At 44.0% G+C, this 20,570-nt stretch overlaps 1 protein-coding gene across 1 annotated transcript in view; it reads left to right on the forward strand.

Annotated features, from left to right (window-relative positions):
• Window positions 1-358: 358 nt before the first annotated feature.
• The window catches only part of LOC306771835 (transmembrane protein 150A-like), a gene marked incomplete at its 3' end in the record, with an annotated part of 43,131 nt that continues 22,919 nt past the window's right edge, over window positions 359-20,570 (forward strand). The window contains exons 1-4 of the mRNA XM_079261156.1: window positions 359-490; window positions 4,068-4,154; window positions 10,007-10,054; window positions 20,126-20,212. Coding sequence (XP_079117282.1) covers window positions 4,090-4,154; window positions 10,007-10,054; window positions 20,126-20,212 — 200 coding nt within the window. The 5' untranslated portion in view covers window positions 359-490; window positions 4,068-4,089. The remainder of the gene's footprint in view (window positions 491-4,067; window positions 4,155-10,006; window positions 10,055-20,125; window positions 20,213-20,570) is intronic.

The raw sequence follows: 20,570 nt of genomic DNA on the forward strand, positions 1-20,570 counted from the left end.
CATAGCTTAATTTTTCTGGCCAGTTTGCAGTCCCACACTGAGCCCATATGAGGGAAACATTTGGAGCTTTTTAAGGAGGAACAACTCGCCACAAACTGATTATCTGATGCAGAGATTTCTTTCCAGGAATCAGAGACCACAATGTTTTCTTTACATCAACACCTCCAAACCAGACAGTCAACCTGGAGTCCAGCCTGGGGCTCGTGGAGCCTAAAAAAAAAAAAGGTGCTTAAAACGCCCAATTTCCGCAGACAAACTGCGTGAAAATGAGTGAAGTTGTCTGTACCGGGAGGGAGGGGGGAGGAGTTAAAGTGCAACCCCAGCTGCAGAGTCCTGCTCGGGGCGCAGCACGAGGACATGAGACCACAGCAGATCCCATCAGGACGTAGACGTGGAGGATGAAAGCGGCTCAGAACCAGGAGATCCGGGTCCCCACGACGTTTTCCCGCAGCGTGAGATGAAACTGAAGCTTTGTCTGTGAACACAAGAGGTACGAGACACTGAGGGAGGAAGGTGTGGATGCAAAACACCTGGATGGCTTCACACACACACACACACACACACACACACACACACACACACACATTTACCAACCAGTTAAAGATTTTGAATAATAGATAAAAATCCCTCACTTCTTTCTGTTGAGCTTCCAGGTGACCAGACCTGATTATCTGTTAAAAAGCTCAGAGAAATAGTTTTTCAGGCTTTCTGAAGGTCTTTGGACCACTGCTGCCTTCTCCTCACACTTACCTGATAATTTTCAAAGGCTCTGTGTTTGTTGGGCTGTGAAACTTTGACCTATGAATCATTCAAGCTTGAAAAAGGCTCCAAACTCAACAGATGAACCACTGTTATGTTTACACATAACAGATGACTTAGCAAAGTTCCTGTTAACAGGAACTGACAGGCAGAAAATAGCATTTTTTCACCAGGAAGGTGATTCTCCTGGCGTCCAGCGGATCATTAAACATTTCTGGGAAACTGGACAGAAAAAGAAATGTCAAGTTTAAAAGCTGTTGACAAGAAATAGTTTCAGGATGTCTTCACGAATCCATTTTTAAAGGAAATAGGTAGAAGGAGAGAACTGGACTGAAAGTCATGAGCAACCGGTCTGGTGGATGCTCTCCAGAACCAGAACATTAATGAAGCAGGGTGGGATCATCTGGACAGAAAAGGCAGAAAAAGAGCTTTAGAAAGTCTGGAGAATTATTCCTGGAACCTGACAACTGATCTAACAGGGGTCAGAGTGTTGAAGAAAAGGACTGCCTACACCAAATGTTCACTTTAAAGATAATTAGTATATAAACTCTGTATTTTCCTCATTCATGTCTCGCAGGGCTGTGACGATATGCTTACGTCCCAATTTGATTCCGATTTTTTTGGGTGCCAATTCAATTTAAATTGCGATTCTCACAATTCTTCAATATTTCTGATTTTTTTTAGACTAAAAACAAACAAACAAAAAAAATGTACAAAACATTTATTTGCTCTCCATTTTTCTTGATTTCAGTGAGGAAAAAACAACCCAGCAGCCAGACTATCATTCTGCTGCTATAATGCCCAAGAAGACGAGTAAAAAGATCAATAAAAACAACAAAACCGACAAAAGTTTTATAATGGATTATTTTTATTTAAAAAAAAAAAAAAAAAAAAAGAATTTTTTTAACAAAAAAATCTATTTTAAAATTGTGGATTGAAAAATCCCAATATTCGATTTTTCGATTAAATTTTCCCACCCCTAATATCTAGTGATTATACTACAGTATACATGCTGTCGATAAGAATGCAAATGATTTATTAATGGAAAAAAAACAGTTTTTCTCCTGAAAAAAAGCAAAATTGTAATTAGGATATTAAATATCTAATTTCTCAGATTTTCTTTTTTTTTTCATATTTTATTGCGCTAAAAACACTGCATTACATATTAGAAGTACAATAACGGTACATGTACTCATGCAGCATCAGGAGTGGTGAGAAAAGTTGGTTTACTGAAGTAAACTAAAGGTTTCAATCATGCAAAAACAGAACAATACAAGTAAAAACTTTGAATGAAAAGTAGGAATTTTCCAAATGCAGTTAAAATAAAGGAATATTCTGGTATATATGATGATATTAGATTGTTTAAGGAATTGTAGCGTGAGCAGCATTTAATTCTCCAGATGTATCATCAGCTGCTAAATGGGACAAAAATAACGCCTTCAGGTTGTTTTTCGAACATTTTGGTGAAATTTCAGGATATTTAATGGAAATGAAAACGGTGAGATGCGACTACATGCAGAAACCATGAGAACATGGTGAATCTTTTCCTTTTTAAAAGCCTTTTACATCTTCATCATCATCCTCCTCCTCACAGCAGCCAGCTGTTGTTGTGCTCAGTGGAGACACAAAGCAGCCACAGATGGAAACTTTTCAGTGACTTGAGTAAAATATCTTCATTTTATGCATGTAAATGTTCTTTTCTCCCTTTCATCTCTGTTGTGTTTTTCTGAGGTGATATATTTCCTTCTGACTCGAGAAAAAAGTAAAAATCAATCTAAAACTGATGAGCAATAACATTTTAATCAACTAAACACAAGTAATAAATTATAATAAGAATTTCATTTTTGGACACTTGACACATCTTTAACACACTAACAGTCTCTGGTCAAAGCAAACAAAGGAATTTCACATCATTTCTTTACTTTTTTGATAAGAATAACTGTTCAGTCGGCCTTAAACCTGCAGAAAACAAACTTTATTTTACATTTGCATGAAGAACTTGGCTGAAACATCAGATATCTGGAGTTAATCTCTCCACATCTTGCAAAATATTTTGCAAACAATCCTGCTAGAATTCCTGGATTATTTGTCCTTAAACGCGGAGCAGGTCCTGGTAATGAGGATTCCTGTGTAAATGAATCTGTTTTGAGATGAGTCCTGTTTGTGGGAAAACGGCTGTATTTGTAGGAAAAGCGTGTTTACGTCCCGAGTGAGCGCATCTCTGCGGCAGCCAGATCATTATCATCCCATCACACCCCATTGATCAGTACAAAGGAGACTGTCTCACCTCACTGTCAGCATATTGATCGTGTTTCTCTTTATCTCCTGCAGTTTAACCGTCCCATTCTGCAGCTTTCCTCATCTTATTAATAAGTCAACTATTCAAATTTATTAATTGGTGGGAAAAATGAGGAAAGGTCTTTTTTTTGTTGGATTTTAGCCAGAGCTGTGACTATATGCTTTCATCCTGATTCGATTCAGACTTTTTGGGCGCCGATTCGATTTAAATTCTCACAATTCTTGGATATTTCTGATTTTTGTAGATTTAAAAAAAAAAAAAAATGTACAAAACTTTTTTTTGCTCGTCATTTTTCTTGATTTAAATGTGGAAAAAACAACCCAGTAGCCAGACCATCATTCTGCTGCTATAATGCCCAAGAAGACAAGATCAATAAAAACAATAAAAATGACTAATTTTATAAAATTTGAATGGATTATTTTATTTATTCGAAAAAAAAAAAGCAATTTTTTAAAAATTGTGAAGCAAAAAATCCTGTTATTCGTTTTTTTTTTTTTTTAAATTTTTTTCCCCCAATTTTCCTACCCCTGATTTTAACCCTGTAAATCCCAGTATCATGTATTTGATACAGTTTGAGACTTTTGGCTTCACTTCTTGATCTGTTGACCAGTTTGATTCTTGTCTTCTGCCCCCGAACGGAAACCTGGCAGCAGACGATTACACCAGAAGAATCAAGACATGTCACACTGGCAAATATCCTCCAAAAATTAGTGAATTCTTTTGTTACGTTTTGTTAAAAGGCCATGAAAGACTTTATATGTTTAAAAAAAAATGTATTTCCTTCCATTTTTTCTTTAATGGTTCAGGCCTAAAAGGGTTAAATCGACCATAAAACAAAGCAGGGAATTCTCCCCTTTAAGAACCACAAGTCAGGAAATGATATTTCTTTTCCTCTAATGATGTGAAGCGCAGCTTGTGTGGTGAGAAGAGTCCTAAAGGTTCACCGTGGTCGTCCTGCTAGTCGAGGCCTTTGTGTGTGTGATGAAGCTGATGTTGTGTTTTGTTGCAGTGAAGATCTGCTGGTGGTCGTCATGTCCCTGTGGATGATTCTCCCTGTCAGCTTCTCCGTCTTCACCATCACAGGAATATGGGTGGTGTGAGTCCCGCAGACTTTTCTACATGAACTATACACAAGTTTCTTTTTATGTTTCTGTTTTTATATGTGTTTCTGGGAGAGTTCATCGATCTGATGCCGGTAAACCGAACTGATTTCTGCCTCGAGCAGATCAATTAAAAGAAAAAAATCTATCTTTATGAATAAAAATAAGCTCTTATGATGTTTTCGGAGATAATCTGGTGACGTCGATGGGAAACATATTAATCTGTGGCCATAAACTGCTAAACGTGGAAATGAGATGTTGGTCCTGCAGGTTGTCAGTGTTTCCCTGCTTCAACACACCTGAACCAAATTAAATTGATCCAACTGCATATGAAGTTCTGCACAATGAGTCATTAATGTGAGTCAGGTGCATTGGAGCAGGGAAACCTGTGGGATTGTGGACTGGAGCTGGACGCCCCCTGACAGGCTGAATCTGTGGCCTCGCGTGGGAACAGGTAACAAGCTGTGGCCACATCATAACAAACCTGCTCCTATGGGATAACAGCACACACGTGACGTGGAAAATATTCATTCATGAGCTGAATTATGTTGTAATGCATCTTACCGCATTCGTCTGACAGAATAATTTACAAGTAAACAGACAGAGAGGTGTGCCATTCAGCTTCTTCCATAATGTTCACATCATCTGGAGGCTAAAAGTTCTCCTCAAACCTTTAAACTCCATGACTTTTCTTCTTCTACTTCTTCCTCCTCTGTTTCTAAAATTACTCATAATGTAGAACTGCATTCTTCTACTTCCTCTTCCTCTGTTTCTAATAATACTAATCATGTAGAACTGCATGTTGAAGCTCAACCCTCTAAATCCCAGTCAGTGTTATTTCTTTCAGGACAGCCTCAGCTGTCAGATTATATGTAAAATTAACACATCAGTAGATGTGGCAGCATAAAGAGCAACCAGAAGAATGCAGATGGTCCTGTCAAGTCTGGAAATGAACACATGACAGAAACTCTTTACATATTTACATTTATTTCCTTCCATTTGCTGTTTATGTTTCTATTTATAAGTCTCTACAAAAGCAATCCAAACCAGCAGGTGTTTGGAGCCGTACAGACGTACAGCTTTCTGTCTGCTTGTTGATCCTTCGCTGCTCCTGATTGGACATTACCGTCAACGTACGGCAGCGGTTAAACGTTTGACAAGAAGGGACCTCAGCCCAACTACAAGGTGAAAATGGAGGTTTCTCAGCAACAGAGTGGAGACAGCTGATCTGTTTTTATGTGATAAATAATGGTGTTATCATGGATCATTCCCTGTGGATTGAAGTCTGAATGGACGGGATATAAATGCCGTAGGTCACCAGTCCGTCCCAGTTCCCCCCCACAGAGTCACACACTGCAGTTCCTGGGAAACTGCTGACGATATGTTGCTTGGAGGTGCTGGCCATCTAGTGGCGTTGTAAGGGTTAATATACCCTGGGGAAAGTGTGTTTTCATATGTTTTTGACAGATATGCCTGCTGATCCTATACAAGCTCATGCAAGCTCCTAAACTTTATGAAGTTGTATTTGTTTTGGCCGGAAAAGGAAGACTGTGGCTGACTGATCTTCCTGGACCAGATGCTTCTTCATAAGTTTGGTTGCGGTTTCACCTGCAGCGACCGCGGCGTCAGCCGTCGGTACATATGTAAAGCGAGGCGGTTTTGTGAAACTACATGCTAAATGCTGCGTAAGTGTGTAAGAGAAGAGTAATCCTTGAAATTCCTGGTGCTGGATCTGGTTCTGGTTTTTCTAACATTTGCTCTTGTTTTGGCCGTCACACACAACCGTCACATCTGCAGCGCCTCAAATAACAGCAGCACGAACAAAGAGCAGCTTAAATGTTTGAAAGGAGATATTTAGCATCTGTTGCGCTACAGTCGGGACCAGGTGTTGTTCTCAGGGCTGCTTCAGAAAGTCTACAAACTGCTTGTTTTACTGTCAAAGTGTCCTAATTTCCCTTTGCTAAGGAAGTGAGATGAGCATTCCACAGGGAATGTGGGATAGAAGAGGGGACGTAAAGCTGACATACGGTTCAGTTTTCCCCTCAAATCACAACCAGATCACATGCTGGTGTGGACAACCAAGAAAGGCGTGTAAGACTAAAACTCATTTGCTTTACATATTTACATTACATGGCAGCAGCATGATGCATTTAGTCATGTAGACATGATGAACACAACTTCCTGAAGATCAAACTGAGCATCAGAATCCAGAAGAAAGGGGATTTAAGGTTGTTGTCTGAGTATTTACTGGGATTTTTATTCACAACCATGTCCGGGGTTTCCACAGAAGGTCTGAAGAAGAGAAAACATCCGGTTGTTGATATCAGAGGAGAACGGACAGACTGGTTGGAGATGATGGAAAAGAAACAGGAAAGTTCCAATCAACATCTGCAGAACATCATCTCTGAACACGTCCAGCCTGGAAGCAGATGGTCTCCAGCAGCAGAAGACCACAGCGGGTTCCCTCCTGTCAGTAAGAACAGGAAACTGAGGCTACAATTCACACAGACTCACCAGAACTGGACAATAGAAGATGGAGAAACGTTGCTGGTCTGATGAGTCTCCAGTTCAGCTCCACGTTCACATGGTAGGATCAGAATCTGCTGGAAACATCATGACAACATGGATCCATCCTGCCGTCAGGATCAACGCTTCAGGCTGATGCTGACCATGTTCATCCCTTTATGAGCACAGTGTAGCATCTTCTGATGGAAACTTCAAGCAAGATGATGCACCATGTCACAAAGCTCACGTCACCATGACGATGAGTTCACTGTCCTCCAACGGCCTCCACAGTCTCCAGATCTACATCCAGCAGAGCAGCTTTGGGATGAGATGGAACGGGAGATTCTCATCATGATGAGGTGGAACGGGAGATTCTCATCGTGATGAGGTGGAACGGGAGATTCTCATCGTGATGAGGTGGAACGGGAGATTCTCATCGTGATGAGGTGGAACGGGAGATTCTCATCGTGATGAGGTGGAACGGGAGATTCTCATCGTGATGAGGTGGAACGGGAGATTCTCATCGTGATGAGGTGGAACGGGAGATTCTCATCATGATGAGGTGGAACGGGAGATTCTCATCATGATGTGGTGGAACGGGAGATTCTCATCATGATGAGGTGGAACGGGAGATTCTCATGGTGATGAGGTGGAACGGGAGATTCTCATCATGATGAGGTGGAACGGGAGATTCTCATCATGATGAGGTGGAACGGGAGATTCTCATGGTGATGAGGTGGAACGGGAGATTCTCATGGTGATGAGGTGGAACGGGAGATTCTCATCATGATGAGGTGGAACGGGAGATTCTCATCATGATGAGGTGGAACGGGAGATTCTCATCATGATGAGGTGGAACGGGAGATTCTCATCATGATGAGGTGGAACGGGAGATTCTCATCATGATGAGGTGGAACGGGAGATTCTCATGATGAGGTGGAACGGGAGATTCTCATGGTGATGAGGTGGAACGGGAGATTCTCATCATGATGAGGTGGAACGGGAGATTCTCATCATGATGAGGTGGAACGGGAGATTCTCATCATGATGAGGTGGAACGGGAGATTCTCATGGTGATGAGGTGGAACGGGAGATTCTCATCGTGACGAGGTGGAACGGGAGATTCTCATCGTGACGAGGTGGAACGGGAGATTCTCATGGTGACGAGGTGGAACGGGAGATTCTCATGGTGACGAGGTGGAACGGGAGATTCTCATCATGATGAGGTGGAACGGGAGATTCTCATCATGATGAGGTGGAACGGGAGATTCTCATGGTGATGAGGTGGAACGGGAGATTCTCATGGTGACGAGGTGGAACGGGAGATTCTCATGGTGACGAGGTGGAACGGGAGATTCTCATGGTGATGAGGTGGAACGGGAGATTCTCATGGTGACGAGGTGGAACGGGAGATTCTCATGGTGACGAGGTGGAACGGGAGATTCTCATGGTGATGTGGAGTACCAGTGTATTGCTTCATGCCAACATGAAGCTAAATCTCTAAGGAATGTTTCCAACATCTTGTTGAGTCTAAGACACCAAGAATTAAAGCAGTTCTGAAGGGAAAAGGGGGTCCCACCCAGTACTAGTAAGATAGATGTGATAAAGTGGGCCGCAAGTTTACTGTGAACAAGTTTATGAAAAGGTTACATTTACTTACATTTTAAACTTATTTGAAGGACTATTTATTAAAAGGCCTCAGTTTAAAGCCAAACCTTATGTGCATAGAAAAGGCAGATGCATGGTACACCTTTCTGGGCCTGCTTGGGCCTTGTTTTTCTTTTTGTAAAATCTGTTTTACACACAGTCACTGTTTTTGAAGACTTTCCAGTAGCAAGCTGTTGTGGTTCTGCAGGGTTAGTCTCAGCTGTAAGGGGAGAAATGAAGCTGTAGTTCCTTAAGCAGCAGCAGGTGGAACGCCTCGCAGTGCTTGTGTATCTGCAGCAATGTGCTGAGGCTGGGGGCAGAGAAAGCAGCAGAACCTGGAGAAAGCTGGTTGTCCTGAGAAAGAATTGGCAATAAGGAACATTAACCCTGAGTGAGGATGCTGGATAAGAGCAGGATTGCTACATCCGATGAGCCAGCTAACCAGCTGGTGCTGGAGTACTGATGACTTATTAAGTGACAAATGATGAATTTGAGTGTAATTTAGTGCATTAGTTTACTATGGAATCTTTCCTGAACTAAGTTACTTCTACTGAACCTGCACATTCCCCTGTTATCAGTGATCAATATAGGCACCCCAACTATCCTGTTCAAGCTAGCAGTTTAATGTCAAAAGTCCAAATGTTCAGCTGATTCGTGTATTTCTTATCTGTGGTTGTTACTAGCTGTTTTGAAAGAACACCCAGACTCTTTTCCTGTGACATATTTCCAGGCTTTGAATAAACAGTTTGTTTAACTCCATGCTAGATGCCTTAGTTTCTCTTCTGTCTTTCCTGTTTTAATTTGAGTCTCTTTCCTTCTGTCTGCTTTACTTCCTGCTTAGTCAGTTTGCAGAACCCGCTTCTTTTATTTAATTAGACAAGAAAGAACACAAAACACTGGATGGCCACCGTTCTCCTATTTTTGTTTCAGTGTTGCGTTCTTTTTCACCATGAATCCAACAAGGCATTCTACGCTGTTCTGGTTATATCAAGCTACCAGGTTTGGGTACGGTTAGTTGCAGAAACAAGAGCTGCACAATATATCATTTGAGCATTGCCATCGCATTCTGCAATGTAGGAGGCAAATGAAATAAAATCTGTCCAGCTACAACCTGCAGCCGCATGGAGAGCCTATCCATTTTCGTTTACAACTGCTCCAACGTCAGTAGTCGGAAATGAAACATGATAGAACGAAACATTTACTCAGGACTTAGCACAATAATAGCAAGCAATAAAAGATGGGTAGGAACGGTAGGGAAAAGTCTCAAATACAGACAAAAACTTGTAACATGCACAAAAAGGGGAAGATCAGTGCAAGTTAATTGTCAACAACATGGCAGGAGCGTAAGCATTACTTGAGGTCCCATTCATTTCGGCAATATAAGTGTTTTTCCAATATCGTGCAGTCGCAGTGGAAAGGCAACAGAGATCAGGGTTTACCAAACCAAACTGCACCAAACCATTCCAACCAGTCCAAATCTGACTTTTTGGTGGAAATGGGGCAGTATTGCTGCTAGGATGTGTTTATTGTGTAGCTGACTGGTTTTAGGGATTTTAAAAGCTTCAGAAAAAGGCTCTCATGTTATGATGAAGACAAGCTGCCTTAGTGTTTGTTTTATAACTTCAACACTTCTTTTTTTCTCATGTTAAATGCTTTTATCTCAAACCAAAATTTTTTTTGTCCTTTAACTTTCCAGATATGCAATGGCTCTTTACAACCAGCACGTCTGCCCTGTCCACAACTGGTAATAACACACACATGCACATAAATATATTTACTTTTTAAATTGGGTATTTTATTCATGTTCATTCATAGTATTATAGCAAGGACTCATATTTGTGCTTCATCATCTCATAATTGGTGTTTCAAAAGGTTTGGTCCTCGGATACCCTATCTTTGCTATGAATACCACCTTCTTTTGGTCTGATTTAATAGTTTCTTGGCTTTTTGTATCACTTCTATGCAGATGACACTCTGCTGTACCTGCTGTGTGCTGTCAGACTCCTCTTAATGCCTACAATGTAATTTAGGAGAATTCAGTGTTCCTTATTGAGAACAACAAATCAGAGTTAAGAGGAGTTTCAAATAAACACTGCCAGTTGCCATAGTTACTGGTCTCCACTGCGAGGAGGCGCTTTGGAGACAGAGCTGAAGCACAGCAGAGAGGAGAAGAGGAGCCTGAAAGTTATATTTACTTATTTTCCAGCTAAATCCACTTTGTTCTCAAGGTTACAGAGTTCTGCTTTAAAGATCTGTGTCATCAAAACAGACTTGGCAGGAAAAGTTGTTTTTTTTTTTTCATTTAAATGTTTTTCATTTATAATTAAGTCTACTGATTTTTTTCTGAGATGCATAAAAAACACAAGAGAAATTCTACCTGTTAACCCCGGCAACGGTCATGATTCTTCTTGTTGGAAATAAATCCCTAACATTTTATAGAAAATTGCATGAAACTGAACTGAATGAAAAGTAATGTTTTATACTGGAAGTGATTAAGTGTGTTTTTGTAGATTTGTTTCATCAGATCAATCTTTTTTCACATAATCAGACCTCACGCCTGACTTCATGGCAAGGTTGGTCAGTCTTAAATCGAAGCCAACAGCAGAAGGAATGCAGAAAAGAAGAGAGAGAAGTGCTGTAGAGGGAAATGTTGACATGAGGAAAATGTGTTAATAGACTCTTGTAGTGGGGAGTAGGGAGTCCGATTTGGGAGTTTGTAAACTCAAGTTGGAGTAAAGGTAAAGAATGCAAACAGATGGCTAACGTGGAAATAGAGAGAACTTGTTAAGACTGATATGAAGTAAAAACTTATCTTCCTACATTTGTGCTTCAGGCAACTATAACAGTGTAAGCATCCATGGGGGTGTGTGTCCTACAGACACTTGCTGTATGATCTCAGTCTGCATTAAATGAGGGATCGGTATGCAGAGGATTCATAAACAAAACTCAATGATGTTAAGATGGTATTGATCGAGATTTTCACATTTAAAGGCTCCTTACAGATAAAAGGCTAATTTTTTTTTTTTTTTTAATACCACGAAGCTTCTGTGCCTCCTCAGCTCAAACGTGAATGTTAGAAAGTTTAAATGCTGTTTCCAAACAGCAAGTCACTCCTGCCGCAAAAGTTCTTTGTTAGCATCAAAAATTCCTGGACAGAGTTTCAGTACGAGAGACTGAACCTGTTATGGCATTGATGCAGTTTTCATCACACAACCCTCCAACTGTAAACTCCATTCCTCTGATCTGTTTTTATGGCAAAATGACATTATTACATACATTTCAGGGGCCACTGCTCCCTGGCAGCATCCTGAGTATGAGAAAATGCACTACACAGCTTGTATTTTCTGTCCTTTGCATCATTTTACTAATGGCACTGTGCCACACGCTAGCAACTGGATATCAACGCACTTACAATTTTGAACATGCATTATAGTTAATTCACCAAAGAAATGCAAGAAAATGTTATCAAACTAAGAGAGGAAATCAAGAGACACCACAAGACTACATTAGACTGACTTTTACATGCTGGAAAGCGCTCAGAGAAGAAACATGATACAAGATGGATGCTGAATTAGTCTTCATTAAGAGGCGCCTGAGTGAGGAAAAATCTGCCAAAGTAGTGGTGCTTTTACATCTGTAGGAGTAGAATAGTTTTGGCCCTTTTTGTACAGGCGATAAATCAGAATTATTGTTCTGCTGGAAAGCACTGGGGCGCTAATCCGTCTTATAGGTTTGCAGCAGACCAGATGAGGGTGTCGGTCAGGACACAGATTAATTACACAGCGCAGGTATCTTCGTTAACCAGGTTTCAAAGGCCAGGCACTTTATTGTGGTCACTCAGTGTTGTAATAGTTCTGTAAATAACAATAAACAATATATCAACATCAGATAATTAAAGAATTAGCATAAAATACAGCTAGTGGGCATACACATGAAGAATCACCACTTAACAGTCAGAATCTGCACATTTAGGCACTTAGTGCACTTAATACACAAAGTAAACAGACAGTAGTTTCGTTTCCCAGCGAGGGAATAAGAACAGAGATGACTAGGCACACCTAGCACACCTCACATATATCATAGAACAGCTGACAGTACTCACTTTCTTCATTTACTGAACACTCGGAGTGTCACAATAAAGCACACGTTGAACAGAGGGAAACTTTGATGCGCTGCCAGTAACTGTCCCAGTGTGTGGAACGATAGGAAACATAACCCAGTCTGTTAGCTTTAGCTCGAAACCTTGGCTACAAACGCGAACTCCGAACAGAAAAGAAAAACGTCACCTCCTGTCTAGCAGGAAGTAAACCATCAAGTGTCCTTCAGAATAATAGCCTTTTATACAGCCGCCCCCAAATGTGCATGGCACATTTGCATCCAATAACATAAAAAAAACTTAGTCAGTCTTAGTGCATCCGGAACTCTGAAGACCTCTACCAGAAGGGAGAGCTGGTAGTAATACCAACCGAGCTACCGGGCGAGTGAAGATGTGTCCTTTGATCTTGACGTCTGCTGACCTGACGCGACCGTCATCACTCCGATGAACTGCTACAACTTGTCCAAATGGCCACTGGGCTCGAGGCAGATGTGGCTCCACTAACATAACCACAGCTTTATCTTGCAGGTCAGGAGGAGAAGATTGCCACTTCTGTCTTGTCTGCAATCCCGGTAAATAGTCTCTAATGAATCTGGACCAGAACTGATCTGCAAGGACCTGGGAGTGTCTCCAGTGACGGCGACTTAACATCTCAGCCTCTGGGTACACCACTGGCGGGAGGGAGCCATCGGGCCGCCCCATGAGCAGACTGTTTGGCGTCACAGGGTCGGGGTCTGCAATGTCAGAGGATACATAGCCCAAGGGTTTCGAATTAAGGATTGCTTCCACCTCCAGTAAAACTGTGAGCAAAACTTCTTCAGGTACAGGTTGCGCTCCAACACACGTGTAGAGGGCAGACTTGACGGATCGAATCTCTCGCTCCCATACTCCACCGAAATGAGGAGCAGCTGGAGGATTGAAGTTGAATTTGATCTTTTGCCGGGCTAACTGTTGTTGCAATGATGGGGCCATATTCCCAAAGGCTTCTCGCAGCTCTCGTTCTGCGCCTTTGAAATTGGTGCCTTGGTCTGACCACAGCTCCGCTGGAGTTCCTCTTCTGGCAATGAACCGCCTCAAAGCCAGCAAATAGGAGTCCGAATCCATGTGCTTAAGGAGATCCAGGTGAACTGCTCTCGTGGTCAAACATTTGAAAATAATTCCCCAGCGCTTTTCCTGGCGTCTGCCAACTTTCACCCCCATGGGTCCAAAACAATCCACGCCAGTTGAGTAAAATGCTGGTTTGTGTAGCCTAAGGCGAGCGGCAGGAAGATCAGCCATCATAGGAATGGAAGGCCGCCCCCTCCAACGTAGGCACTCAGCACAGGTTCTTTGATGCTTACGGATTGCCTCTCGTCCTCGGAGGATCCAATACTTTCTCCGCATGTCTGAGAAAACTCGCTCAGGACCCGGATGGCATAGATCACCATCATATTTCTGGATCAAAAGATGGGTAAATGGATGGGATGGATCAAGAACCACAGGGTGCAGGGGTAAGTCCAAATCTTCTAATCGTCTAAGCCGGCCGCCTACTCTTATCAGACCGGAGGTCGGATCAAGCTGAGGGGCTAACGTGAGTAGACGACTTGAAGGTGACACTGGTTTCTCTGCGGCAAGTAGCTTGTAGTCCTCAGGAAAGGAGTGCCTTTGGGCCTGCTGCAAAACCATCCGTTCAGCTTGCTGATAGTCCTCTGCAGTGAGGACATTAGAAGGGGAGCATCCTCCTCGAAGCTCCTTCGCCGTATCTTCCACAAGCTCCTGCCAAGAACTATATTTCTTGTCATCCTGGCCATCTCCCATGGGTGAAGTAACTGAAGCTCCACAAAAGGTGATCTTTCGGAGCTCAGCTTGGTCTTCTTCTGGTTCAGCGCTGGGAGGCTTGGGCCAACTGTTAGGACCTTGAAGAAGGAAAGCAGGTCCCTGGGACCACCTATATGGATCCTTCAGCTCCTTTAGGGTTTTGCCCCTTGTTAGATCGTCAGCAGGATTCTGGTCTGAGTCCACATAGCACCAGCTGTGATCCTCAGTCAGCTCTTGTATCTCTGCTATTCTCGTTCCAACAAACACTTTGTAGCGACATGACTGAGAATGAAGCCAAGTAAGCACCGTTGTGGAGTCACACCATAGGATGATGCGGGCTATCTTCAGGGTAAGTTCTACTTTGAGGAGACTGGCTAGTTGGGCTGCTACTAGAGCTGCACAAAGTTCCAGGCGAGGAATGGACTGCACTTGTTTTGGAGCTACTCTGGAACGAACGAGAAGAAAGGAGAGGTGTCGTTTCCCCTCTTGGTTTTCAGACCTCAAGTAGGCCACAGCCCCATAAGCTTGTTCTGAGGCATCGGCAAAAATATGCACCTCGTGGGTTGTGGCATCCAGGTCAAAATCAGCAGGAACATATGCTCGAGGGAAGGTGAGAAGAGGTAAGGACTGCAGCTCATCTTCCCAGCTGGACCAAGCCTGAAGGAGAACAGCCGGTAAGTTTGGATCATCCCAACTTCGCTGTTTGTCCCACAGTTGTCTAACAATGACTTTTGCCCTAGTAGTGAAGGGCAGTAGGTAACCCAGAGGGTCATATTGCGAAGCTAGGACCCTATAGATGTTCCTCAGGGTTGGAACATCGTAGGACACAGGCCTTTGCTTGTAGCTCAGAGAATCACTCTGCCAGTTCCAGCTAAGACCCAGGGTGGATTCCTGAGGGCTGACCCTGTCTTGTGCCAGCCACAGGTCAAGACTCTGAGATCGAGCATCTTTGGGCAAGTGTTCCAGGACACTTGGCTCATTGCAAGCCCATTGTCGCAACTTGAAGCCCGCTGATGACAGCAAGCGTCGAAGGCCATCCACCAGCTGCTTAGCTTCCTTCACTGTGGGCACACCCTGCAGGCAGTTGTCAACATAGAAGCAATGCTTCACAGAGAATTTTAGGATATCATCAGGCTGACAATGATCAGCTACATGGCGCTGGAGGGCATACGTAGCGCAGCAGGGACTACAAGTGGTTCCGAAAGGCAGGGCTTGCCACTCGAAAACTCGTGGGGCCTCCTCCACCTTCAGGTCACGCCATAGGAATCTCAGCAAGGGCCGATCCTCAGGTAAAAGGCGAACCTGATGAAACATCCCTTTGATGTCTCCACTGACTGCGATTAAGTGCTCTCTGAACTTCAGTAACACACCCACCAGGGAGGCTCCCAGAGTGGGCCCTGGCAATAAATACTGGTTAAGGGTCTGACCTTGATATGGATGAGAACAGTTAAAGACTAACCGACTTTTCCCGTTATGGGTAACAAGGTGGTGTGGGATATACCAGCATTCTTCTGAGGGTTCCTTAGGGGTAACCTCCTTCACAACCCCCCCGTCAATGAGCTTCTGCATTTCCTTCCTATAGACCTCTGCTCGCCCAGGATCTTTAAGGAGCCGCCGCTCAGTATTCCGCAGCAAAGCCATAACTGACTCTTTTTGCGCATGTAATAAGGGCATGGATGCATGACGCAACAGGGGTGTGGCATACCTTCTGACCTGGTCGACCTCAACCCGGACTGTCTTGGCATCCAACAGTGACACAGCCTGCTGATCTTGTTTTGATCGGGTGACTTCTTTCTCTGGTCGATAAGGGACAGTGTCGATCCGCCAGAGCCTCTCGACATGGCGGTACAGCTCATCCATCTGTCGTGGGAAAGAGGTGAACAGACACTGCACTGGGTGGGCTGGCTGCCCTATGGCACGGATAGGACCTTGAAGGGTCCATCCCAGCCTGGTGTGAACAGCAGCAGGTCCCCCGGATGGTCCAAGTCTGACTGGTTCCACTGGGGTTATGAGGTGAGCCTGATCTGAGCCAAGGAGGAGCCAAGGTTTAGCATCCCTCAAGGGAGGTATTGGGAGATCACGGAGGTGAATGTACCTTTCCTGCAACTGCTTCACCGGGTAAGAGTGCTGGGCCAGACTGAGACGACTAGTGGTAAAGGCATCACCAATCTCATAACGAACCTGAGGGTCGCCAACTGGTGAAATATGGAAAGATACCTTGTGCCCATGTAGCACCTGAATATCCTGTCGAACAGTTCACAGGGGTAGATCCTCTGGAATGCCCTTTAATCCCAGCTGTTTGGCTGCCGCAGGTAGTAACATGGATCTTTCTGACCCATCATCCAAAAGAGCAAAGGTGCTCAGACTTTATCCTTTGTGATATATGAGCACAGGAACGATTTTAAGCATAACCCGATTCCCAGCTGCAGGTCTGTCAAGGTAGAGGGAATCAGAGGCAGAGTTAGTTAAGCAGCTCTCCTCCTTCACAGCCACCTCTTTATCGGGTCTTTCTGTCCGCCGGTTTATTCCGTGCAGGGCTAAAAGGTGCTTCCCCTGGCAGATACTGCAGGGCTTCTTTAAGGTGCACTGAGCAGCTTGGTGGTGTCGTGCACAGCGCCAGCACCGTTTGTTGACCTGAATCCACTCTTTGAGCTGTTCCTGAGATAGCTTGGCAACATCCTCACACTGACTAAAGTAGTGCTCCACACTCCGGCAGTAGGCGCAGTAGGCTTTACCCACAGGTTTCTTTCTCCCAGCACCTTTATCCATTGTGAAGGAGTCTGTGGGCTGTTCTTTGATGCCATGTAGGACAGTTACTTGTTTTGCAGAACGGCCATCTGACCTTACAGGGTGTCTATCTTTGCTGCCTTTACCACTGAGATGACTATCAAAACTTAGGCACCGGGACTCATAGCTTAACCACTCTGACAAATCATACAGTGTGTGTGAAGTCCCGGGCTGTTTAAACCGATGACGACGGAAATCGGCTCTCTGCTCTGAAGGAAGTTTGCTCAAAAGACGAGCAACATGTGAACCACAGTTGAGTTCAATCTCTCCCTCAGGACCCAAAGTCTGTAGCAGACCCACCAAGGACTGGATCTGGAGGGAAAACTTCTGGAAGGCGGCAGGGTCCCCACGCTTGACTTCTGGGGCTTCTAAGACACTGGCAATCTTCCGAAGAGCCAGCTGGTGAGGCTGACCAAACTTGTCGTGCAAGGCTCTCATTGTGTCAGAATAGGGGGTGAGTGAATTCAGATAAGCATCAGCAATCAACCGGGCTTCTTCTAACTTTAAGTGGTCAACAAGAATCTGGTACTTAAAAAGTTCTGTGGAGTCAGCGGGGAGCAGGTTCTCCAAGGCGATGCGGAGTCTGGCAAACTCACTGGGATCTGGATGGCTCAGCTTAGGTATAGTTGGTTTGGGACCTCTATACACTTGTTCTGAAACAGAAGTCTGGGCAGGAAGGTTAGAAGGGGGCAAGGCGGATGTTACCCCTATCGATGGTGGGGGAGGTCTGGAATCTGAGTGGGTAGGAGCCGAATGAGAGAGGGGTTCATAGGGCTGAGGTGGGACATAAGGCAGTGTCCGGCTATAAGGAGCGGCATACATGAGCGGAGAGGGCTGTAAAGGGGACCTTGCTGGCTCGCAGGATCCTTCAGCTTGAGTCTGAGAGTTCTGAGGGGGTGGGGAACTAAATTAGCTCTGTCCTTCCAAATGCAGACCACTCACACCCTTGGGCAGGTCTTCCTCTGGTTCTGGCCAGGGTGGAGGGTCCGGCCAGGTCTCATCATCTTCCTCCTTTGTCTGGATGGGGGGGGCTATAATGTTGAGCTGAAGCCCCAATAACACCCAGAGGTTTGTACCTGCTGATATTTGGATCTGATTCAGAGGGCTGCCTTATGTTGTCTTTCAATGAGCGAGCTGCGGCAATTAACTCCTTCATCTCCATCCGGGCTTCGTGAAGTTCCCTAAGAGTGGACTGGTAAACCTGCTGGGACTGTCGCAGCTTAGCGTTCTCCTCCTGAAGGGCTCTGATATCTGGATAAGAAGGAGGGGCTTGTCGGTAGCTCCACTGAGAGGGAGTAGGAGCACCAGGTAGGTTATAGGTGGGATAGGGATTTCCCCTCTGGAGGTGACCTGAGGTTAGCTGGGATGTCTCGTGAGGAGCCACATTCCCGTGGACGTCGCCAAGGTAAGGCAGAGATGAATGAAAGGGGGAAGTATAGACTGGACCTTCCTGGGGACGGAACCCGCTCTGCCCCGGAGAAGGAGGTAATGATCCCCATGGTGATGCATCTCTTACATAATCGACTTCAAAATCCTGAAGCCTGGTAGCTCGACGTCTGGAACGTTTGGGTCTTGCATCGATGTACACTTCTTCTTCTGACTGCATCTTGACTGCTGCATCCGGCTCGAAGGACCAATGTTCTGATGGAAAGCACTGGGGCGCTAATCCGTCTTATAGGTTTGCAGCAGACCAGATGAGGGTGTCGGTCAGGACACAGATTAATTACACAGCGCAGGTATCTTCGTTAACCAGGTTTCAAAGGCCAGGCACTTTATTGTGGTCACTCAGTGTTGTAATAGTTCTGTAAATAACAATAAACAATATATCAACATCAGATAATTAAAGAATTAGCATAAAATACAGCTAGTGGGCATACACATGAAGAATCACCACTTAACAGTCAGAATCTGCACATTTAGGCATTCGAGTGGATTACACAGGCCGACGGGACCATCTGCTGGTCAGTCTGCACATTACAGGTGCGAGCTCCTCCGCAGCACGGCATCTCTTCCTGCTCCCCCCTCCCCTCTCTCCTTCGCGGCGCAATTAACGTCCGCCAGCAGCTCTCTGCAAACCACCGCGACACAACTTCCCCATAAACAAAGCAAGTGCACTTAATAAACAAAGTAAACAGACAGTAGTTTCGTTTCCCGGCGAGGGAATAAGAACAGAGATGACTAGGCACACCTAGCACACCTCACATATATCATAGAACAGCTGACAGTACTCACTTTCTTCATTTACTGAACACTCGGAGTGTCACAATAAAGCACACGTTGAACAGAGGGAAACTTTGATGCGCTGCCAGTAACTGTCCCAGTGTGTGGAACGATAGGAAACATAACCCAGTCTGTTAGCTTTAGCTCGAAACCTTGGCTACAAACGCGAACTCCGAACAGAAAAGAAAAACGTCACCTCCTGTCTAGCAGGAAGTAAACCATCAAGTGTCCTTCAGAATAATAGCCTTTTATACAATTATGATTGAAAACCAAGTTTATAAAAACAGGAAGTGGAAAGGTTTAAGCAAGAGCAAAGAGCAAACGGAGCCTTGAAGTAAGCTCAGAAGTGGAAACATGACAATAAGCAATATCTTTACATAATTTCTCATTGCAAAGTTAAAAATTAAGCCTATTTATAATTCCATCTTGTTCTCAATCCTGAGAATTTCTTTCACTGCATCAGACTCTGCATTGCAAACGATGCTGGCCAACTCTGAACCCTGGCACCCATTTCCACACTAACCAGAATAGTCTCAATAAAACTGGTTTTTAGTTTTTGTTGGCTGTTTTTTAGCTAATGTAACATTTTGGGTTAATTTTCTACTGTTATTTGTGCAGAACGGGAGCCGAGGTGACATAAAGGTGAAAGCAGACGCTCAACCATTAACAGAGTTTCTACAAATGTGTTTGCTTTAGTTGTCCTGCATCATGAGCGACTCATTATGTGACAATATGACGTGAAATGAGGTTTGTTTTAAACTTTCATCTGTGTTAACGTAACCGAGTTTCAGTCTGTCCAGTTGGAGTCCGTCAGTGTTTGAATTGATGAAGCAACACTGCTGAAATTTCAGAGTTTATGCAAACTGCATGTGTCTGCGGACTGAAGTGTGTGCATGTGCTTGTGTGTGTTTGCAGGTTGTATAACGAGTCCTGTGAGGAGCAGCTTCCTTTACAGAGAGGACCTGTGCTGTGCTGCACGCTAGACAACATACCACTCATCAGGTCAGCAGTGTCCTCTGTGCAGATGTTACAGGACGAGTGTAGTCATGTTTGCTTTGTTTAGATGTATGAAACTCCCGGTCCATGTGGTTCCTGCACATTATGGACAAAAAGTGGCTTTCTAAAAAAATACAAAAAACTGCAGGTTTAAGCATTCAGACTAAATAAAACACACGTCATATCAGATGATGTGAAAGGGAAGTTTGCTTCACTGTTTAGTGGTTTCTGGTCATATTATATCCCCTGTTTTGCCTTTTTTGTTGTTTTTCTTTATGTCAGATAATAGGTTGCTTTATTTCTGTTCCTTCTAGAAAAATATTTCCCCTTATTATGGTCACAGCAGTATAGAAAAAAAATGTAT

This window comes from Telmatherina bonti (assembly GCF_933228915.1).
Source record: "Telmatherina bonti genome assembly, chromosome: 21".
Classification (NCBI taxonomy): Eukaryota; Metazoa; Chordata; class Actinopteri; order Atheriniformes; family Telmatherinidae; genus Telmatherina; species Telmatherina bonti.